Raw genomic sequence first — 24,601 nt, 5'->3', positions numbered from 1 at the left:
TTATTTTTAAAATTAATTTATTTTTATTTATTTTTTGAGACAGGGTCTCACTCTGTTGCCCAGGCTGGAGCACAGTGGTGCAATCATGGCTCACTGCAGCCTCAACTTCCTAGGCTCAGGTGATCTTCCCACCTCAGACTCCCAGGTGGCTGGGACTACAGGCATGCCCCACCACCCCCAGCTAATTTTTATGTGTGTGTGTGTGTGTGTGTTTTGTAGAGATGGGTTTTTGCCATGTTGGCCAGGCTGGTATTTTTTTTAAATACTTGCAGTCAGGGATCATCCATAAGAAGCAAGTCTCACTCTGCCTACTTTTTTTTTGAGACCGAATCTCACTCTTATCACCCAGGCTGGAATGCAGTGGCGCGATATTGGCTTTCTGCAACCTCCGCCTCCCAGATTCAAGCGATTCTCATGCCTCAGCCTCTGGAGTAGCTGGGATTACAGGTGCCCATACCCAGCTAATTTTTGTATTTTCAGTAGAGAGGGGGCTTCGCCATGGTGGCCAGACTGGTCTCGAACTCCTGGCCTCAGGTGATCTGCCCACCTTGTCCTGCCAAAGTGCTGGGATTACAAGTGTGAGCCACCACGTCTGGCCACTGACTCCTTTTCTGTTTGCGAACTTCTCTGGCTCATATAATGATTACCGTTAAGATTATGGGAAAATACATACTTCCATTTTTGTCTTACTTAAAGCACACTCTGTAACATGGATAACTTCAAAAATCCAAGAGTATTTAAACATTTATTTCCAATGTTCTGAGCTTTAATAAGTAGGTCTTATAAGAGTGGATCTTGTCTTTAATCCCTGAAACAAGTTAACCGTCTAGTTAGCAGACCTTTTTATCATAAAAGAGTTTCTATAAAACATTTCTCAAAAGAAAATATATATTGACATTCTATTTTCTTTCTCCCCCAGATACTGTTTTTTTTTTGGATTTGGGTGGCTTTTCTTCATGCGCCAATTATTTCAGGCTATGAGATGAGAATAAATCATTTTGTCGTACTTACACTATATGAATTTAGATTGTTTTAAAATGGGACAAGAAAAATGCCTCCATTAAAGAAACATTATGTTCATTTCCAAGATAGGAAGCTTTTACCAAATAAGTACTATATAACTATTAGATTGGAGAATATAATTAGGCTTATTTGATTTAAAAGTGGGGAAAAGGCAAGTCAAATATAGCCCAGAAGTTAGGAGCAAGGAATGTCATGCCTTAGTCATATCAGGATATGCACCAATAGCAAATAGTTATTCTGTAGGAGAGAATTTAATTCATAATGTCTCACAAATGTTCCCTTTCATTTGTCTGTCTGGCCCTGAATTGCCAGTCTTATATTTTAAGTTAAAACCAAAATCCCAAGGCTGGTGTTGTTTTTATCTTAAGCTTTGGATTCAGAAGATCACCACCCTAGACTCGACATTTCCTAATTAGTTATCCTAATTAGTAATAAGATCAGTTGTTATAGTCTACATTTGGGTCATTTCTAGGATGTTCTCCATTAAACTTTCCCAGGGAGTTTATTGTCTGAAAGAGCCTGGGATTCTGGAGATTTTCTTCTGCCCAGTACTTTAAGGCCTCCCAGAGGAGGTTCCAGAGCTGATCCAGGATCTTCAGAGTGTTGAAGAACCCCTTTAAACATTGACCATTATATACGAATCTGTCAGTTTTTTGTCAGTGTGCATCAGGAATTCTAAGTGCTACCTATGACCCTGTCACTTCATCTTCTTGTCCTCAAAATTATTCTTCCACAAGAGGATGCTGGTAATAGTGACTCAGGATTCAGAAGTGCCACCTACTTTGATCTTTTTCTTCAGCTCCAGGCAAGTTGTTGTTGTGGCCCTACTTCCAGTGAGTTGAGAATTTTCTCAAAATAAGTTTCTGACTTGTAACCAGAAGGAGGTTATCAGTTCAGTTTTTAAACAAGGAAATAACTTCTAGTCTCTATTTGGCTTTTAACAGGTAACGTCAGTATGTTGTACAGGTGATCTTCTCCATGACGTTTGCATTTTCTTGCACCATGTTTGAGCTCATCATCTTTGAAATCTTAGGAGTATTGAATTGCGGGTGAGTAAGAGTACTGAAAATTCCTCTTGAAGAGTTCTGTGTACATTCTTTACGGTGGAAAATCTACCTGGATCTCATAACTGAAAAAAAAAAAAAACACTGTGTTAATAGTTTAGTCTCAGTAACTGCAATGATCACAGCAGATATGGGTCACAGCCACCTAATAGCTGGTTTGACAAAGATTATGAGATACCAGGAAACAAAAGATCTGACCATTAACTCTGAAGAACTCTTTGGAGTGAGGCTGTGAAGCTGCTTTGCTCCTAGAAACTTTATTTTTCTGGGACTGCTCACTGACTGAATCCCAGTAACAGCCCTTCACATTGTTCTACTGATTGAAAATCTCTACCTGAAAAGATTAGAATTCCTCAGAGCTACTTAATGATCTCTCTGAAGGCTGAACTCCAGTTCTTACTTAACTTAGTTACTTTTACTGATTTTACAGTCATGGTCAAGTTTGGTTGAATTTAAAGTGTTTCTTAAAACACTTTTTTAAAGTAACTCTTTACTGCTCTCTAAATAATAGACCTGTTAGTTTATTAGACAGCCTATCCAAAATATTTCTTGCTTCTTAATCTGCAAGCTTGAGTACTTTTTTAGGCCAGCATTTATATGTAGGGTTCATCAGCTATACTATGCAGACTTTTGTTGTACTTTTTTTATCACCACCTGGAAAAACCTTTTAAGAGTAAAGTAGTCTTTCACTCTAAAGTTAGGACCCAGTGCCAAGGTGAGTTCATTATAGACCCCTGGCACTTGAGACTTGTAGAGAGACTATACTCTCAAATCCTTTGATAATCAGAGTTGAAAACAAAATTTAAATTAAAAAGAAAAACTTACTGTACAAATGGTTAATCACAAAACATTGAAAGGTTAAAAAAAGAGAGAGGGGCCAGACACAGTGGCTCACGCCTATAATCCCAGCACTTTGGGAGGCTGAGGCAGGAGGATCACTTAAGTGCAGGGGTTCAAGACCAGCCTGGGCAACAAAGTGAGAACCTGTCTCTACAAAAAAATAAGAAAAATTAGCAGAGTGTGCTAGTACACGCCTGTAGTCCCAGCTACCCTAGAGCCTGAAGCAGGAGGATCCCTTGAGCCCAGGAGTTTGAGGATGTGCAGTGAGCTGTGATCATTGGACAAGACAGTGAGATCCCATCTCTTTAAAAAAAAAAGAGAGAGAGGGAGAATCAGAGTTGGTAATAATGGTCTCTTGACAGAACAATGAATAACATGTATTATGGTAAAATAGAAGTGTTTTCTGATTCTCCTACTTTTAAACTTTAATAATCCAAACCTTTTTTTAGATGAGCTAGATATAGATCCTATAACTATAGAGAATAGACAAGTATTATTTTACATAATGGTTATTAAATTTTATTATCACAACCTGCATCTTTCACTGCTATTTAAGCAGGGGTTGGCAGACTTTCTTCTGTAAAGGGCCAGATAGTAAATATTTTAGGCTTCTGTGGACCAGAAGTTTTCTATCGCAAGTACTCAGCTCTGCTGCTGTAGAGTGAAAGCAGTCATAGGCAATATATAAACAAACGAGCATGGCCATGCTCCAATAAACTTAATTTGTAAAAGCAGGTGGCTGCCAGGCTATAGTCTGCCAACTACTCATCTAAATATTGATACAGAGGATTCAGATATTCCAAAGCTATAGTTACTGTTTTTGGTAGATGATGTCCCCCAACTTTTAACTTATAGTTAATAACCCATATAGTAAGAAACATCAGTTATACTTTGGTATATATTTCTTAAATTTCTTAATTAATTAAAGAGGATAAGAAGTAGCATTGCTAAAATCTGGTTCTTCTTTGTGTGCTATATAGAGGATTGGGTTTGTTCAGTCTGAGACATGTCTTCAGTTATACCTGTTTTTTCATGCTAGTGTTTCATCCACTTATGGAACACAAATGTGAACCTTGATGATGTAGTATAACTGTCCATTGGACTGGACTCAGAATCGTTTTGAAAAGAGAATCTTGCCCAGAATATTCCTTTGACTCGCCTCTTGTATGACTTCCTATTCAACTGTGTAATCTTGTTGGGATCCTTAATTTTTCTGAGAGAATATCACTTTACTCTCAGCTCAAAAGACTAGTTAAAACATGTGATTCACTTTTAATAGGCAGTCCCTACTGCCAAGTAAAGTTATACTTGTTATTTCAAACCCACTGCCTCCCAAAATCTTTCAGAAGCTTAGCTGAAATACTATGTCGTATTGCCTGGAGGATGTCCAGCTTGTTTCCTTCTCTAAATGCTCTAAAGTAGGTTAACCTAGAGGAGCGAAAAGTTGTCAATGTATCTAGTCTGAATGGTATTCATTCCCTGTAGGGTAGCTTTTACTGAATGGCTCTTTGTTTCATGATGTCTGCCATCTGTACTAAGGAAGGAACAGTAAGAAACAGCCCTCTGAAACTGATATTTCTCTTGAAAGGATGTTGTTGATGACACTGTTAATTGCCTTTGCATTTTCTTCTTTATGAAGCTCGAACTGGGTGGAGCCCACTGCAGCTCACCTAGGCTTGCCTGCCTTTGTAGACTCCACCTCTAGGGGCAGGGCATAGCTGAACAAAAGGCAGCAGAAACTTGTGCAGACTTAAACGTCCCTGTCTGACAGCTTTGAAGAGAGCAGTGGTTCTCCCAGCACAGAGTTTGAGATCTGAGAATGGACAGACTGCCTCCTCAAGTGGGTCCATGACCCCCGAGTAGCCTAACTGGGAGACACCTCCCAGTAGGGGCCAACTAACACCTCATACAGCCGGGCGCCCCTCTGAGATGAAGCTTCCAGAGAAAGGATCAGGCAGCAACATTTGCTGTTCTGCAATTTTTGCTGTTCTGCACCGGGCATGTTTTTCAACAGTTACCTCTCCTTCCCCTCCAGAAGCATGTAAGGAGTTTTCTCCAATTCTCACCCTAAGTCTTCTGGAGACAAAACTCATGAAGGTATGGGAGGCTCCCACTAGTTAGGCCCCCAGGAGTTTTTACCTCTCAGGCTAGGCTGCTGTCAGCTCCAGCAATTAGCCAATTCCCTTTGAAGTATGTCTACCCAATGCTGGCTCCAGTGGTGGTTTCTGATCCAGGTAAGTTGTGATTCTCTGTATTTGCCCATGGCTCCAGGTTCCATAGGGTTGGCATGTCTTAGGACCTCCATTTTCTGTTGCATATAAGTAGAGTTATTGATGTTCGGTTTGTTCAGCTTTTTTCTGGTGAGAGTGGGAGTGATGGCTTTTAAGCACTTTACAAGTCTGGTTGTAATTTCTGATTTTTTCTTCAAGCCATCAATAAATGTCATATAAATCCTCCATTGTACTGTTAGTTGTTCTCTGGACGCTCCCCACATGAGGTCCTGCATCCCTCTGCTCACCCTACTTCTGATTGTTCACAAGGCCAACTGCGTGGCTGCCATCCTGGGGCTTCCCTTGCCTCCTCTATCATTCTGGATCTCCAGTTTCTCAGATATCAGGTTTTCCTAGTGGTTTTCTCTTTCATTTTAATGTAAGTACTTGTGCATAACATGCGTCACACATTTGCCAGTTTCATGGTGGAAAAAAATTTATCCTAACAGTAGTGTGCTCAGATTGTTTTTTCTAGTTTTAATGTTATGAAGTATTTCAGTGACATTCTGAGACCTAACCTTTTCTATGGAGTTTTCCCCCCACCCCTCTAGAAGCTCTTGGGATCTTTTGCTCATGCCTAGAGTTCTGGCATTCCAGGATGATGTACCGCAGTGTGCTTCATTTTTTGCTTCCATGGGTTAAGCATTTCGTCAAGCCATTCATTAGGACACTGTATGTCTTTAAGGCCCAGGATATTTTCTCATAATGATTATTTGATATTTTCCTCCCCTTTGTTTTCTCTGCAGGTGAGAGAAATTGTTTCAATTAGTAGTGATTTATTTTGCCCTTTTCATAGCAAACTGGTGTGTGTGTGTGTGTGTGTGTGTAAGAGAGAAATACTTACTTGATGTCATGTGGAAATTATTGCCAGGTACCAAATTACAAAGCAAACACGGTTACATCCTGAACCCTGAAAAGATGTCAAAAGAAAGATCCCAAGAGAAGCTCATTCATACCCTCACCAAGTCTCTATACTTTTCTAATGGTTAGTGCCAGAAATGCTAGCAATCCTAAAACTCTGCTAAAAGAAAGAGAATTGTCATATTAGGTTTTGGATAACAGGTTTCAGGTTCTTCTCATGCTCTTGAGTCTTTGGAACTTGCTGGAATCAGTATACTTCTGCAGGCAGGGGTAAGTGAGATGCATTCCTGTCTTTCAGGAGATGTGGAAGAGGTCTCAGGAGTTTTCAAGGCCACATCCATCAGTGCACATTGTGCTTATGGAATCTGTGATGTCACTGCCTCCCCCGATGAAAATCAGCCCTGAATCTGTTTGCCTTTAGGAATTAACACCAGCAGAGGAACAGTAAAACAACGTGGGATTCTCTGGCTTCTGGAGCCTCTGCATATGTCAAGACAAAATTGCTTCACCAGTGAATCAGGTCACCCAGCATCTCTAACTATTAAAATTCAGCTTGGTTGGACATAACCTTGGGTTTTATTGATTTGTTGGAGTTTGAAATACTTATTCTAGATACTAATCAGGTTTTCCCATGTTACATGTACTTTCTTCAATTTCGTGCTTTCCCTTAATCTGATGCCCAATTTTATGTGTGCACAGACTCATTTTTCATTTTCATGTAGTCAAAGCCTCAAAAAGTCTCACCCCAATTTCTTCATGAAAACTTCATCAAAGGTTTAGTTCAATCCTATAAGCCTATAATCAAATCCAGTCCTTTCCAGAAAAGAAGTTCTTATGTAGGCAAATTCACATATTTCTGTCTTGGTAGAAACCATAAAGAGTCATTGATAATCATTTGTTCAACTGAATACAAAAGGTTAATGTCTGGGTACAGACAATCAATTTCTTATGAAAATGATTTAAGGTTATTTGGCTTCATTGAAAATGGAAAAACATCTTAGGATTCCCAGAGGAATTTTCACATTTATGGTAGTCTATCAACATTGTATCAGGAATGCTGCTGTACTCCCAGAAGTGGTTGGTGATCACTGCAGATCACAAAAGTTGTTTCCAAGCTCAGATTTAGTACAATTTTCTATCTCAATATTATCTTTTATTTATTTGTAATATTTAAAACATTTAAATCCATGTCTATCATACTTTCTGTGTATTAATTATTTTTAGTAAAATATGATTTTGTTCTTGTTTAAATTTCACCATTATTTTAGATACCAGGGGCACATGTGTAGGATTGTTACATGGTTGTATTGGACCCAGGTATTAGTGGGCATAGTACCCAATAGCTAGTTTTTCAACCCACTCCCTCTTCCTTCCTCTCCCCCTCCTGGTAGTCCACAGTGTCTCCTGTTCCTCTGTTTATGTCTGTGTGAGCTCACTATTTAGCTGCCACTTCTGAGTGAGAACATTCGGTATTTTGTTTTCTGTTCCTGCGTTAGTTTCCTCTGGATTGTAGCCTCCTGCTCTATCCGCGTTGTTGCAAAGGATGTGATTTCATTCTTTTTTATGGGTGTGTAGCATTCCATATTGTGTATGTACCACATTTTCTTTCTTTAATCCACCGTTGATGGGCACCTAGATTGATTGCATGCCTTTGCTATTGTCAGTAGCCTGGTGATGAACATACTAGTGCTCGTGTCTTTTTGTTATCATGATCTATACTCCTTTGGGTATATACCCAGTAATGAGATTACTGGTTGAATAGCAGCTCTGTTGTAAGTTCTATGAGAAAACTCCAAACTGCTTTTCCACAGTGACTGAACTAATTTACATTCACTGCAAAGGTGTATAAGCCTTTTCTCCACAGCCTCATCAGCATCTGTTGGTTTTTGACTTTTTAATAATGGCCATTCTGACTGGTGTGAGATGGTATCTCACTGGAGTTTCTATCTGCATTTCTCTGATGATTAGTGATGATGAGCATTTTTTCCTATATTTGCTGGCTGCTTGTGTGTCTTCTTTTGTGAAGTGCCTGTTGATGTCTCTTTGCCCACTTTTTAGTGAGATTATTCGGGGTTTGTCTTATTGTTGCTTTTTCAAAGTTTCTTGTAGATTCTGGACATTAGACGTCTGTCAGATGCACAGATTGTGAATATTTTCTCGATTCTGTATGTGGTCTGTTTACTCTGTTGATGGTTTCTTTTGCTGTGCAGAACCTCTTTAGTTGATTTAGGTTCCAGTTGTCAATTTTTTATTTTGTTACAGCTGCTTTTGAGGGTTTGGCCATAAATTCTTTGCCAAGGGTGATGTTAAGAATGGTATTTCCTAGGTTTTCTTCTAGGATTTTTCTACTTCGAGGTTTCTGTATGTAGTGTTTCATTGCAGATGACAACCATCCGGAGACTAATCATTACAAGCCAAGAAAGGGAATTTATTGTTTGCCAGAAAAAACATCCAACACAAAAAAATTAGCAAAGGAGATTCCTGAGTGTCCCTTTCTGTAAAGCATCCAGCATTGTTCTCTGCAGAGTTCAGCAAACGTTTTTCCGTAAAGGGCTAGAGAGATATTAAATATTGTAGGTTTCTAAGCCAAGAGGCAGAAACCATGGTATTATGTAGGTGCACATGTAACCAAGGAGAAAACAAATTTCTATACCATTTTCGTCGATGAGATCCTAAGTTAACAATAGTAACTGAGTAGAACCTCTCAGGTGTTAAATGTTCTTTGCATTGAGAGCCTAGATCTGCTCACCTAGGCTCCCTGGTACAGCCCTCCCTTCCCTCCCCACAGGCCATTTCCTCCCTGCTTCCCTCAGATGAAGAGTTCCATACAAAAGACCTACTCCCCTGAGAAGCAGTGAAGTGGTCCTGGGGCCCACCACGGCCACACAAATCAAGAAGTGGGTGACCTCACCCAGCTGATTTTGAGATCACCTTTGTAAAATGACATCTTGCTGGGAGATGGTCATCAGACATAAGGCCATGGATGCGGCTGTTGGAGGAGGTGAGAGGAGAGATGCCCAGGGGGAGAAGTGGCCAAGCACTGACACCTCTGCGTCCAACCTCACAAAAGACTCAAGGGTATGCAGAAATGGAGATGGGGGAATGGAAACCTCTTTCAAGCAAGGCTTTGAGGCCTGGTACTGATCTCTCTTCTTCCTCCTGCAACCTACCGCACCTGCAGTTTTCTCACCTCAGTTGATGGAAACTCCATCCTTAACATACACTCAATCCAGAAATCTTAGAATTTTCATTGACCGCTGATCTGTCTCTCACCCCATATAGCTGATTAGCCAAGAACTCAAGTTATCTTGAACTGTCAGGTGTGGACCTTAATCCACACCACCCTTTTCTCCCTAGTTTAGGAAACTTGGCAAGTCATTTCCCCTGGTAAAGACAATAGGATTTCCTTGAAATTGCATGATTTCAGCCCTTCCTAGATTCATGACTCACTTAAGAGCATTGTTTTGTTTGCTACCATTTTCCCCTATTTTTATTTCATACCTGTTTGATCTGCACTCTTTCCTATATGGCAGGCAAACCAGTTCAGGTGTGCTTTCCTAATCATAGAATTAGCAATAATAGCACCCTTGGTAACAACTTATTTCTGGCCGCACCACCAGGCAAATGTCACAGGACTTAATAGGTAGAGGATCTTAGGATCATCTATATATCTTGATGTTATAGACTGAAGTGTTTCCCTGTGAATTCATATGTTGAAAGCTTAACCCCCAAGTTGACTGTATTTTGAGATAGGGTTTTTAATGCGGTAATTAATGTTAATGAGGTCATACAAGTGGGCCCCTAATCTGGTGGGAATGGTGTCTATATAGGAGGAGGAAGAGCATCAAAGAATCTCTCTCTTTCTCCACGCAGGCACAGAGGAAAGACTATGGGAGGACACAGCAAGAAAGTTGCTTTCTGCAAGCCAGGAAGAGAGGCCTCCCCAGAAACCAACCCTGCTAGCATATCCAACCTCACAAAAGACTCAAGGAGAACTTCTGGCCTCCAGAACTTTGAGAAAATGTCTATTGTTAAGCCACCCAAACTTTGTTATCTTTCTATGGCAGCCTGAGCTGACTAATACCCTTGGTAGGTGGGCAGCACTCACCTAATTGGGCTATATGATGTGAAGTTAAAGTACCTTTAGCAGTAGGCACCATCTAATTTCGTTGTATAGATATTGTGTCTTTTGCATTGATATTGCCTCTCTTAGTTGTATGTATATTGATGCATGAGGCTAGGATTACAAGAATAGTCAAAATAGGAAGAAAGAAGAGAAAGGTGGTGAAGATATGAAGTTCCATAATTGCATCCTCTACCCACATCCTGTTCTTAGAATCTTTTCCACTGGAGGCTGCACCTGTGTACCCTCAGATTCAATCTGAGCACACAATTATTTATACAAGCACGGCAACTTTTCCAATTTTGCCTATCACCTGCTTGGAGAAACAAGTACTTCAATCACCAATTTGAATATTCATTGAGATAACTGTTCAGAGGTTGATAAAAAATGTGGCATCTCCCTGTATTGTTGCCTTCTCCTGGGCCAACAATGCCGTCTGTACTCTGCTGGTCTGCATTTGACCACAAACTGGAGTGGCAGCAAATCTTAGCCTCTTGGGAAGCCTATTTTTTTTTAAATTTTATTATTATTATACTTTAAGTTTTAGGGTACCTGTGCACAATGTGCAGGTTTGTTACATATGTATACATGTGCCATGTTGGTGTGCTGCACCCATTAACTCGTCATTTAGCATTAGGTATATCTCCTAATGCTATCCCTCCCCCCTCCCTCCACCCCACAACAGTCCCCAGAGTGTGATGTTCCCCTTCCTGTGTCCATGTGTTCTCATTGTTCAATTCCCACCTATGAGTGAGAACATGCGGTGTTTGGTTTTTTCTCCTTGTGATAGTTTGCTGAGAATGATGGTTTCCAGTTTCATCCATGTCCCTACAAAGGACATGAACTCTTCACTTTTTATGGCTGCATAGTATTCCATGGTGTATATATGCCACACTTTCTTAATCCAGTCTATCGTTGTTGGACATTTGGGTAGGTTCCAAGTCTTTGCTATTGTGAATAGTGCCACAATAAACATCTGTGTGCATGTGTCTTCATAGCAGCATGATTTATAATCCTTTGGGTATATACCCAGTAATGGGATGGCTGGGTCAAATGGTATTTCTAGTTCTAGATCCCTGAGGAATCGCCACACTGACTTCCACAATGGTTCAACTAGTTTACAGTCCCACCAACAGTGTAAAAGTGATCCTATTTCTCCACTTCCTCTCCAGCACCTGTTGTTTCCTGACTTTTTAATGATTGCCATCCTAACTGGTGTGAGATGGTATCTCATTGTGGTTTTGATTTGCATTTCTCTGATAGCCAGTGATGATGAGCATTTTTTCATGTGTTTTTTGGCTGCATACATGTCTTCTTTTGAGAAGTGTCTGTTCATATCCTTCACCCACTTTTTGATGGGGTTGTTTGTTTTTGTCTTGTAAATTTGTTTGAGTTCATTGTAGATTCTGGATATTAGCCCTTTGTCAGATGAGTAGGTTGCAAAGATTTTCTCCCATTCTGTAGGTTGCCTGTTCACTCTGATGGTAGTTTCTTTTGCTGTGCAGAAGCTCTTTAGTTTAATTAGATCCCATTTGTCAATTTTGGCTTTTGTTGCCATTGCTTTTGGTGTTTTAGACATGAAGTCCTTGCCCATGCCTGTGTCCTGAATGGTATTGCCTAGGCTTTCTTCTGGGGTTTTTATGGTTTTAGGTCTAACATGTAAGTCTTTAATCCATCTTGAGTTAATTTTTGTATAAGGTGTAAGGAAAGGACCCAGTTTCAGCTTTCTACATATGGCTAGCCAGTTTTCCCAGCACCATTTGTTAAATAGGGAATCCTTTCCCCATTGCTTATTTTGGCCAGGTTTGTCAAAGATCAGATGGTTGTAGATATGCGGCATTATTTCTGAGGGCTCTGTTCTGTTCCATTGGTCTATATCTCTGTTTTGGTACCAGTACCATGCTGTTTTGGTTACTGTAGCCTTGTAGTATAGTTTGAAGTCAGGTAGCGTGATGTCTCCAGCTTTGTTCTTTTGGCTTAGGATTGACTTGGCAATGTGGGCTCTTTTTTGGTTCCATATGAACTTTAAAGTATTTTTTTCCAATTCTGTGAAGAAAGTCATTGGTAGCTTGATGGGGATGGCATTGAATCTATAAATTACCTTGGGCAGTATGGCCATTTTCACGATATTGATTCTTCCTACCCATGAGCATGGAATGTTCTTCCATTTCTTTGTATCCTCTTTTATTTCATTGAGCAGTGGTTTGTAGTTCTTCTTGAAGAGGTCCTTCACATCCCTTGTAAGTTGGATTCCTAGGCATTTTATTGTCTTTGAAGCAGTTGTGAATGGGGAGTTCACTCATGATTTGGCTCTCTGTTTGTCTGTTATTGGTGTATAAGAATGCTTCTGATTTTTGTACATTGATTTTGTATCCTAAGACTTTGCTGAAGTTGCTTATCAGCTTACGGAGATTTTGGGCTGAGATGATGGGGTTTTCTAGATATACAATCATGTCATCTGCAAACAGGGACAATTTTACTTCCTCTTTTCCTAATTGAATACCCTTTATTTCCTTCTCCTGCCTAATTGCCCTGGCCAGAACTTCCAACACTATGTTGAATAGGGGTGGTGAGAGAGGGCATCGCTGTCTTGTGCCAGTTTTCAAAGGGAATGCTTCCAGTTTTTGCCCATTCAGTATGATATTGGCTGTGGGTTTGTCACAGATCGCTCTTATTATTTTGAGATACATCCCATCAATACCTAATTTATTGAGAGTTTTTAGCATGAAGCGTTGTTGGATTTTGCAAAGGCCTTTCTGCATCTGTTGAGATAATCATGTGGTTTTTGTCTTTGGTTCTGTTTATATGCTGGATTACATTAATTGATTTCCATATGTTGAACCAGCCTTGCATCCCAGGGATGAAGCCCACTTGTTCGTGGTGGATAAGCTTTTTGATGTGCTGCTGGATTTGGTCTGCCAGTATTTTATTGAGGTTTTTTGCATCAATGTTCATCAGGGATATTGGTCTAAAATTCTCTTTTTTTGTTGTGTCTCTGCCAGGCTTTGGTATCAGGATGATGCTGGCCTGATAAAATGAGTTAGGGAGGATTCCCTCTTTTTCTATTGATTGGAATAGTTTCAGAAGGAATGGTACCAGCTCCTCCTTGTACCTCTAGTAGAATTCGGCTGTGAATCCATCTGGTCCTGGCCTTTTTTTGGTTGGTAAGCTATTGATTATTGCCACAATTTCAGAGCCTGTTATCGGTCTATTCAGAGATTCGACTTCTTCCTGGTTTAGTCTTGGGAGGGTGCATGTGTTTAGGAATTTATCCATTTTTTCTAGATTTTCTAGTTTATTTACATAGAGGTGTTTGTAGTATTCTCTGATGGTAGTTTGTATTTCTGTGGGATGGGTGGTGATATCCCCTTTATCATTTTTTATTGCGTCTATTTGATTCCTCTCTCTTTTCTTTATTAGTCTTGCTAGCAGTCTATCGATTTTGTTGATCTTTTCAAAAAAACAGCTCCTGGATTCATTAATTTTTTGAAGGGTTTTTTGTGTCTCTATTTCCTTCAGTTCTGCTCTGATTTTAGTTATTTCTTGCCTTCTGCTAGCTTTTGAATGTGTTTGCTCTTGCTTTTCTAGTTCTTTTATTTGTGATGTTAGGGTGTCAATTTTGGATCTTTCCTGCTTTCTTTTGTGGGCATTTAGTGCTATAAATTTCCCTCTACACACTGCTTTGAAGGTGTCCCAGAGATTCTGGTATGTTGTGTCTTTGTTCTCGTTGGTTTCAAAGAACATCTTTATTTCTGCCTTCATTTCGTTATGTACCCAGTAGTCATTCAGGAGCAGGTTGTTCAGTTTCCATGTAGTTGAGCGGTTTTGAATGAGTTTCTTAATCCTGAGTTCTAGTTTGATTGCACTGTGGTCTGAGAAACAGTTTGTTATAATTTCTGTTCTTTTACATTGCTGAGCAGTGCTTTACTTCCTACTATGTGGTCAGTTTTGGAACAGGTGTGGTGTGGTGCTGAAAAAAATGTATATTCTGTTGATATGGGGTGGAGAGTTCTGTAGATGTCTATTAGGTCTGCTTGGTGCAGAGCTGAGTTCAATTCCTGTGTATCCTTGTTAACTTTCTGTCTCATTGATGTGTCTAATGTTGACAGTGGGGTGTTAAAGTCTCCCATTATTATTGTGTGGGAGTCTAAGTCTCTTTGTAGGTCACTAAGGACTTGCTTTATGAAAGTGGGTGCTCCTGTATTGGGTGCATGTATATTTAGGATAGTTAGCTCTTCTTGTTGAATTGATCCCTTTACCATTATGTAATGGCCTTCTTTGTCTCTTTTGATCTTTGTTGGTTTAAAGTCTGTTTTATCAGAGACTAGGATTGCAACCCCTGCCTTTTTTTGTTTTCCATTTGCTTGGTAGATCTTCCTCCATCCCTTTATTTTGAGCCTGTGTGTCTCTGCACACGAGATGGGTTTCCTGAATACAGCACACTGATGGGTCTTGACTCTTTATCCAATTTTCCAGTCTGTGTCTTTTAATTGGAGCATTTAGCCCATTTACATTTAAAGTTAATATTGTTATGTGTGAATTTGGTCCTGTCATTATGATGTTAGCTGGTTATTTTGCTCGTTAGTTGATGCAGTTTCTTCCTAGCCTTGATGGTCTTTACATTTTGGCATGTTTTTGCAGTGGCTGATACCGGTTGTTCCTTTCCATGTTTAGTGCTTCCTTCAGGAGCTCTTCTAGGGCAGGCCTGGTGGTGACAAAATCTCTCAGCATTTGCTTGTCTGTAAAGTATTTTATTTGTCCTTCACTTATGAAGCTTAGTTTGGCTGGATATGAAATTCTGGGTTGAAAATTCTTTTCTTGAAGAATGTTGAATATTGGACCCCACTCTCTCTGGCTTGTAGAGTTTCTGCCGAGAGATCTGCTGTTAGTCTGATGGGCTTCCCTTTGTGGGTAACCTGACCTTTCTCTCTGGCTGCCCTTAACATTTTTTCCTTCATTTCAACTTTGGTGAATCTGACAATTATGTGTCTTGGAGTTGCTCTTCTCGAGGAGTATCTTTGTGGCGTTCTCTGTATTTCCTGAATCTGAATGTTGGCCTGCCTTGCTAGATTGGGGAAGTTCTCCTGGATAATATCCTGCAGAGTGTTTTCCAAATTGGTTCCATTCTGCCCGTCACTTTCAGGTACACCCATCAGACATAGATTTGGTCTTTTCACATAGTCCCATATTTCTTGGAGGCTTTGTTCATTTCTTTTTATTCTTTTTTCTCTAAACTTCCCTTCTCGCTTCATTTCATTCATTTCGTCTTCCATCACTGATACCCTTTCTTCCAGTTGATCGCATCAGCTCCTGTGGCTTCTGCATTCTTCACGTAGTTCTCGAGCCTTGGCTTTCAGCTCCATCAGCTCCTTTAAGGACTTCTCTGCGTTGGTTATTCTAGTTATCCATTCTTCTAATTTTTTTTCAGTTTTTAACTTCTTTGCCATTGGTTTGAATTTCCTCCTGTAGCTCAGAGTAGTTTGATCATTTGGAACCTTCTTCTCTCAACTTTTCAAAGTCATTCTCCATCCAGCTTTGTTCCGTTGCTGATGAGGAGCTGCATTCCTTTGGAGGAGGAGAGGCACTCTGCTTTTTAGAGTTTCCAGTTTTTCTGTTCTGTTTTTTCCCCATCTTTGTGGTTTTATCTACTTTTGGTCTTTGAAGATGGTGACATACAGAAGGGTTTTTGGTGTGGATGTCCTTTCTGTTTGTTAGTTTTCCTTTTAACAGACAGGACTCTCAGCTGCAGGTCTGTTGGAGCTTGCTAGAGGTCCACTCCAGACCTGTTTGCCTGGGTATCAGCAGCCATGGCTGTAGAACAGCGGTGGCTATAGAACAGCGGATCTTGGTGAACTGCAAATGCTGCTGCCTGATCGTTCCTCTGGAATTTTTGTCTCAGAGGAGTACCCGGCCATGTGAGGTGTCAGTCTGCCCCTACTGGGGGGTGCCTCCCAGTTAGGCTGCTCGGGGGTCAGGGACCCACTTGAGGAGGCAGTCTGTCCATTCTCAGATCTCCAGTTGCGTGCTGGGAGAACCACTGCTCTCTTCAAAGCTGTCAGACAGGGACATTTAAGTCTGCAGAGGTTACTGCTGTCTGTTTGTCTGTGCCCTGCCCCCAGAGGTGGTTCCTACAGAGGCAGGCAGGCCTCCTTGAGCTGTGGTGGGCTCCATCTAGTTCAAGCTTCCTGGTTGCTTTGTTTACCTAATCAAGCCTGGGCAATGGCAGGCACCCCTCCCCTAGCCTTGCTGCCGCATTGCAGTTTGATCTCAGACTGCTGTGCTAGCAATCAGTGAGACTCCGTGGGCCTAGGACCGACTGAGCCATGTGCAGGATATAATCTCCTGGTGTGCCGTTTTTTAAGCCCATTGGAAATGCTCAGTATTAGGGTGGGAGTGACCCGATTTTCCAGGTGCCGTCTGTCACCCCTTTCTTTGACTAGGAAAGGGAACTCCCTGACCTCTTGCACTTCCCGAGTGAGGCAATGCCTCGCCCTGCTTCGGCTCATGCACAGTGCGTCACACCCACTGTCTGGCACTCCCTAGTGAGATGAACCCGGTACCTCAGATGGAAATGCAGAAATCACCCATCTTCTGTGTCGCTCACGCTGGGAGCTGTAGACCGGAGCTGTTCCTATTCGGCCATCTTGGCTCCACCCTCCGGGAAGCCTATTTTAAGATAGTCCCCATCTCAAACTTGTTTTAAGACTAGTATGCTGATTGAGAAAAAGTAGCCTCATTGTAAAAATTTAACTAGAGCTGGCGTGAACTCGGGAGGTGGAGCTTGCAGTGAGCCTAGATCACGCCACTGTACTCCAGCCTGGGTGACAGAGTGAGACTCCGTCTCAAAAAAAAAAAAAAAAAAAGTTTAACTAGAGCTGCGGGTGACAGTTGTGAGTTTCAGTACAGGTCTGGGCCCAGGTTTCCCTTGAGCACCAAATGAATATGCTCCATTGCAGGGATCTTCAAGGTGCTCATTATTTCTATCTCATAGCCTCAAAAGAAGTGATCAGCTAACAGAATTTGTGTACTATCCTGAGGAGAAATTAGTGTAGAACTAGAGAAGATAAAGAATTTATAAAATAGATTCTACAGTTGTTTAAGATGTAGAAAGCTGCAAGAGACAGTTGTTCCACTCTAATGACAAGAGAAAGCTGTATGGTCTGCAAAATCTTATGTGTTTTGATCCCACCAGAGAGCTGAATTTGCAAGGCCACTAGATCAACTGAAGTCCAAAGCATGAGAACCCCCACTAAAGAAGGACAAACAGATGAAGCAGTTTCCTTCCAGATAATGGAAGAAAAAGATGGCAGCCATAAATGTTGGTTGGAGAAAATCACTGAAGTTTTCATCATTTCTTAAAGGCCAAATGTGAACTATTGTGACAGCTTAGAATCTATGCGAGTCCCCGATACATAGCATGTTTTTGCCCATTTGCCAAGTCTTTTCCTCCCACATTTCCTGAGTGCTGACAAGAAACGTGGCAGGGAAAGAGAATTTCTTGAGCTTGCCACAGTGGTGTAGGCATATAGGTCATGATCGGCCACCACAAGAGTACAGGCACAAAACCTTGTTGCTTCTCTCACATGAAACAAAAGGCATTTGCCACTGATGTTGGAGGAAGGAACCGTTCTTACCTTTGGTCCCAGGTATAGGTCACCTGCTGAGTAGAGTTAGACACAAAAGCTGCCTATACTAGACAAGGAGAGTAGAGTTGCTCTTTCCCAAGACTTCCCATCATTGAAAGGTAGAGTTCCACCACCCCAAGGGGATGTCACAGGAACACTAGGACTCAGGCACCCATGGCCTGAGGTTTGGTACACATTCAATACAATCAGTAACTTCAGTTGGTTTTGACCAATCATTTGAATTGGTTGCGGATCCTTTCCTTTAATGAAGAAAAGCTCTGATATGGGTACAAAGTTTCCATGTTCAGGACAGATTGGCCTTGTCCTTTAGGAAATTATATGAATTGGGATTTCTCTCAACCTAGTTGTTTTCACCATTATTAAAATTAAGCGACATTCACTTGGATTAAGTGGTTATGAAAAAAATGATGTGAGACTTTCTAGTGATTTTTGAACCCAAGCCTTGTATCACTGTTAGGCCTTCATGTGTGTACTTGAAAACAAAACATGTACAAATATTGCACTGGTTTGAAGATTTTAGTGGTGAAAGTGACCTAATCAGTAATCAGTAGAAACCAATCTTGGAAATATGTGGTTATGCTCTTTTAAAATAGCTGAAAAGAGGGCCCGGTGTGGTGGCTCATGCCTGTAATCCCAGCATTTTGGGCGGCCAAGGCGGGCAGATCACCTGAGGCCAGGAGTTTAAGACCAGCCTGGCCAACACCGCCAAACGCCATCTCTACTAAAAATACAAAAATTAGCTGGGGGTGGCGGTGCGTGCCTGTAATCCCAGCTACTTGGGAGGCTGAAGCATGAGAATCACTTGAACCTGGTAGGTGGGGGTAGAGGTTGCAGTGAGCCAAGATCCTGCTACTGCACTCCAGCCTGGACAACAGAGGGAGACTTTGTCTCAAAATAAATAAATAAATAACATAGCTGAAAAAATTATGTGTTTACTCTCACTTTGTCCTTGTTTTGTTGTATGGTGTTTAAAGAAAAGGAGATTATTTATCCCCATACTAAATTTCCAAAACTGTTCTTTGCATTTACTGTTTTGTTAAATGATGGAGAGAAATGTTAATTGTCTTACTTTTATAAATTTGGCATAGGCCCTGTCATATGTTTTGTGCTTTTGGTCATGGTTCTGTGATTAGAATGCTGGCAATTAGGTACATGCAGGGAGTATCCTAACCAATTTAATACAGTGGTTTGAAGTGCTGCAGGCAGTAACTACTGGACACCAAATCACAGTGTTTTCATTTGTGACATGTAAGAGAGAAATAGGACTTCCTGCAGTACCAACGTCCTATTAACTAATCCCTGTGCTTTTAGCTTATGGGGCTTTGACTCCTGGGTCTGAAAAAAGGCACCTACTCTGCTAAATCTTGAACATTGATGCCAATCAGTGCCTTGTGTTCAGACCCTGGAGATCACAACCAAAATGAACTGCTTTCATGAGACACAAAAGCAGAAATTGAAACCATTCAATCCATCTAGGCCCAACAATCCCACATGCACCTCCCTTCTGCCTCATGCCCCCCTCTTCATCTAGGCAGAAGAGATGGACACATGAGATTTGTAAGGTCGGAGTTTGAGGAATAAGTTTAGTTCAGAGATTTTCTCTTCTTTAATGTTCCCTTTCTTTCCTTTCTTTTCTTTCCTTCTTTCTTTCTTTTCTTTCTTTTTTTTTCTTTTTTTGTGTTTTTGGTAGAGACAGGGTTTCACTACATAGCAAAGATGTAAAAGCCAGCCAGGCTCACAATAGCATCAAGAAATATAAACTACATAGAAAAGATGTGAAAGCCAGCGAGGCTCGGCTTCAAATCCCAGCACTTTGGAAGGCTGTGGCAGGAGAGTCGCTTGAGCTCAGATGCTTGAAACTAGCCTAGACAACATAGTGAGAACTCATGTCTACTGAAAATCAGAAAAATTATCCAGGTGTGGTGGTGTGAGTCTGTAGTCCCAGGAACTCAGTGGATGAGGCCCTAGGATGTCATAGGCCTGAGAATTCCATGCTGCAGTGAGCTGTGATCGTGCCACTGTACTCCAGCCTGGGTGAAAGAGTGAGATCCTGTCTAGAAACAAAAGAAAAAAAAAATGTGAAAGCCTGTATATTGAAGACTACCAAGTATTGCTGAGAGCAGTTAAAGACCTTTGGGATAGAGAGTGTTCCTTCTTGCATTTCAAGATTGCTTTTGTTTTGGGGGGACACTTGCTATTTTTTAGGAATATGAAGTTCTTAGCCATTCCTGTAAAAAAGACCGCATTTTGATAGGATTGTATTGAATCTGTGAATTGCTTTGAGTTGTATTTTTTATCTTAACCATGTTACAGCTTCCAACCCATGAACACAAGATGTCTTTCCATTTATTTAGGTCTTTCTTAATCTCCATGAGCAATGTTCTGTAGTTGTCTGTGTACAAGTACTGCACCTTCTTGAACAAATTTATTCCCAGGCATATTATTCTTACCGGTGCTATTATAAATGAAATCATTGTGTCAATTTTCTTCTCAGATTGTTCATTGCTAACACAACTGATTATTTGCTGAAAGTTTGCTGAATTAGCTTACTAACTCTAGTAGTGTGTGTGTGTGTGTGTGTGTGTGTGTGTGTCTGGTGTCTGTGTGCATATGTGCATATATGTGTGTTTGCATTTGTATTATTTGGGATTTTCTATATATAGGATCACGCCATCTGCAAATGGAGATAATTTTGTTTTCTTTTCAAAAATATTTTTTCTCATGTTTATTTTTGAAAGCTAATCTGGCTAGGTGTAGAATTGTAGGTAACAGTTTTTCTTTTTTTAAGTACTTTAAAACTATTGCAAACTTCTTGTTTGTAAAGTTTCCTATGAGAAATCTTATGCCATCCTTATATTTAGTCCTCCGTATGTAACATGTTCTTTCCCCTTTTATTCCTTTTAGGATTTCCTCCTTATCACTGGTTTTGATGGATTTGATTAAGATGTTCCTTGGTGAAGTTTTCTTCATGTTTCTTGTTTTTAGGATAATCATATTTCTGTAATATTTGAAGTTTATGGTTTCCATGAAGCTCCTTAATCTTTCATCCAGTAGGTTTTAAATATTTTTGTCTCTCTTCTCCACTACACACCCTTCAGGGATTCCATTTAGGCCTATACTAGGGTGTTTAAAGTTTTTATGCTGATAGTCCTTTTAAGTTTTCCAGTCATTTGTTACTGTGTGTTTCGTTTATGTTAGTTTCAACTTCTATTCCTTCTAGCTCAATAATCTTCTCTTCTGCAATGTTTAATCCAGTGCCTTCTTCCATTTCAGACTGTAAATCATAATTTTTATCTACAGAATCTGATATTTAAAAAATCTTTAACCTCTCCATTTAATTAAAATACAATTATAACTGCTCTAATGTCCTTTTCTGCTATTTCCAACCTGTGTGTCAATTTCAACTAGATTATTAGATTCTTCATTATGTGTCATGTTTTCCTGCTTCTTTGGCTGCTTGATATTCTTTTATTTTATTTTATTTTTGGGATGGAGTTTCACTCTTGTTGCCCAGGCTGGAGTGCAATGGTGTGATCTCAGCTCACTGCAACCTCCGCCTCCCGGGTACAAGCGATTCTGCAGGTACAAGTGATTCTGTGCCTGGGCAAGTAATTGACTTTCACTGGGATTTTTTTTTTTTTTCCACATTTAGAAACTTAAGTTGGCAATTAACTTTCTCAAAGAAGTTATGTGAGAATTAATGAAACCTAAAAATTGCATCTTTAATATGATAGCTAACCTTTATTAGTTATAGTGTTCATGCTGGGTCAGGTACTGTTTTAAAATCTTAATGGATATTAACTCATTGAATCCTCACAAGTCAATGAGGCACATTCTATTATCCCTGTTTTATAGAGGAGGAAACAGATTTCTGAAGCTAAGTAACTTGTCCAAGCTAACATAGCTAATAAGTAGCAGATCCAGTATCAACCTAGGCAGTATGGCTCCATTCCTCCACCATGTGCCGTCGGTTAGTACAGAAATAGAAACCATCGCTATGATAGCAAATATAGTGTTTAGTATTCCTTTCAGCTTATCGTTTTATGCTTCCCCCTATAAAGTTACACTGGGGAGAAAACAAATAAATGAACTGAGTGTCCATTTATCCTCATCTAACATTAATTGTTACATGCCCTGAACAAATAGGAAAAAGACTTATTTCAGGAAACAATATGTATGTAAGTGGCCACCAGAGATAGTTTTCTGTATTGTTTGTATTCATTCCTGGGACATGTATTTAGAGATTTCTGTGTTCCAGGCCTGTGCTAGATCTGGTAAAACAAAAATGAGTAAAACGTGATACTTAAGAATCTCACACCTCCTTCTTCTATGATAGATTCTTATAAGCCCTTTGATATTTAGTAGAGGCAGTTCTTTCCTCCAGAAACTTACAGTGTCCCTTCTGCATTAGGATCTTAGTGCAACATTGCTCTGCAAACTTGAACCAGGGCAGAGTGAGATAGCAGAAGAGCTGTGCCAGCATCTACAGTGAAAGGAAAGGATGCTGCAAGACCTTCTAAGTGATCGAAACAAACAAGTGGTGGAACATGAAATGGAGATTCAAGGCCTGCTTCGGTCTATGAGCACCAGGGAGCAGGAAAGCCAAGTAAGGATTAATGCACAGATCAGACAAGTGTCATGTAGTGCATTTATAGTCTGCAAATAGGAAGCATTTGCAGATATAGATGTGTGTATATTTATATATTTTTCAGTCAACTCTGTTAGTTTCTTTCCTTCTATTTATTACCTAGACCACAGTTTTATTTATTTATTTACTTATTTAGAGGTGGGGGGTCTCACTGTGTTGCGCAGGCTGGTCTCAAACTCCTGGGCTCAAGCAATCATCCTGCCTTGTTTTCCCAAAGTGCTGGGATTATAGGTGTGAGCCGCTGCACCTGGCCTTAGACCACAGTTTTACATTAATCATCAAAGTATGACACATTTCTTGAAAACCTTGCATTTGGAAGGGTGCCTAAACAATACATGTATCCATTAACTTCATTACATACATTTTCTTTTCCTTAATAATATGATCATTTTGAGAGAAAGGAGTAGGGGTTGTGAGTGTTTTGATTTTGAATCTAAATTATTAATACTTGAGTGATATTTTGCATTTCCAGTCAAGGTATGGGAAAATTTACACTCAACATGTTTACTTTTAGTTTTTGTAAAATCTGAGTTGTCTTAAGAAGAAAAAAAGATTGCATTTTTCAGAGGTCATGGTGAGAATAAACAATCTCATAATAATATGGGGTATATTAATTTCACAATATTTAAGAAGTAAAATTTTTTTTTTGAGAAGAGAGAAGATGGTGCAAGCCTTAATGGAAAGAAATTCAGAATTACAGGCCCTGCACCAATATTTAGGAGGGAGAGACTCCCTGATGTCCCAAGCACCCATCTCTAATCAACAAGCTGAAGTTACCTCCATTGGCTTCCCCTCTTGGAGAACAGACTCATCAAATAAGAACTATAGACTTAGATAATTCATACTGATTCCATTTCCTTTTTACATTCGAGGTGTAAGTTTGATAATTTTAATACCAAATTCTGAGAATATTCTCAGTACTATCATTGTGGATATAGTTCCTGTATCTTCCTAAGTCCCCCAACTTTTCCAATTTTTTAGGGTTCAATGCAGATACCTTCCAGAGATGATAGCACTTCATCGACTGCCAAAGAGGATGCCAGCATACCCAGATCCACATTAGGTAAGTATCAAATTTCATTTCATTAACGGACTTTGTTTTACTATTGTTTTTCCTTCTAGTAATCTCCGTATCTATAGGTTTGGCCAAGACTCTTTTCTCTTCCTACCTTAATGGAACAATTAAGTTTGGAATTCCGCTGAAAGGCTGAAGAACTGTCCTCACCTTATGTTGAGTTGAGGTCATTGCTCTGGGTTCACAGTTTGGCCCAGAGAAACTCTATCCTTATTCTCCTTTTCAGATAGCTTTGCAGGGATTCAGAAATGCAGGAGGTAGTTGTTCCAATCCTGCACAGCAGGGCCATGAGCTGACACCTTTTTCCGGGTATCTTTCAAGTCTGGGGCCACTCACTGTAACTTGACATCACCTACATTAAACCGTTAGGAAGGGTAGGCAATGTACATTGAGTTATTTGCCAAGCCTAGCCCCATTCAGGGAACGGTTTAGAAAAGTCTTACAAGTAGTCATTCTCTAGTAGGAAAGCTTTACACTAATCAAAGAGTAAAAGAATGTTGAATTTGTTTTATTTATTCTTTATTTGCCTTTTTAAAAAAGTATACTTTTCCCTAAAGTTTTTTATTTTGGAAATTTCAAACCTACAGGAAAGTGGCAAAAATAGTATAGTGAATACTCCTAGACATTTTTATTCAGACTTACCAGTTATTAACATTCTGCCACATTTGCCTTTTTTCTTTCTATTACACACACATATGTAGTTGTAATGTATTTTCTGAACCATTGGAGAATTTCTTACAGAAATCATGACACTTTATTCCTGAATACTTCAGTAAGTATTGCCTAAGAAGAAGGGCATTCTCCTACATAGCTACAATATAATTATCACACTCAGAAAACTTAATCTTGATGTAGGCTTAGTATCTAATATACAGTCCACATTCAGAGTTCCTGTTGTCCCCATAATGTTCTGTATAGCTACTTTGGTTTCCCCCAACCCAGGGGTTATGCATTGTGCTTAGTTGTCATGTCTCTTAGTCTCTAATCTAGAACAATTGTCTAGCTTTTTTTTTTTCTTTAGTGAGATTGGCATTTTTTTTTTCTCTCTTGT

At 40.0% G+C, this 24,601-nt stretch overlaps 1 protein-coding gene across 1 annotated transcript in view; it reads left to right on the top strand.

The window, feature by feature from the left end:
• Window positions 1-3,950: 3,950 nt before the first annotated feature.
• LOC101126097 (myomegalin) overlaps window positions 3,951-24,601 on the top strand; it is an 85,609-nt gene continuing 64,958 nt past the window's right edge. The window contains 4 exon segments of the mRNA XM_063695375.1: window positions 3,951-9,136; window positions 9,932-10,147; window positions 22,239-22,433; window positions 23,457-23,538. Coding sequence (XP_063551445.1) covers window positions 22,329-22,433; window positions 23,457-23,538 — 187 coding nt within the window. The 5' untranslated portion in view covers window positions 3,951-9,136; window positions 9,932-10,147; window positions 22,239-22,328.

This window comes from Gorilla gorilla, chromosome 1 (assembly GCF_029281585.2).
Source record: "Gorilla gorilla gorilla isolate KB3781 chromosome 1, NHGRI_mGorGor1-v2.1_pri, whole genome shotgun sequence".
NCBI classification, from domain to species: Eukaryota; Metazoa; Chordata; class Mammalia; order Primates; family Hominidae; genus Gorilla; species Gorilla gorilla.
This window is presented reverse-complemented; position numbering and strand designations above follow the sequence as displayed.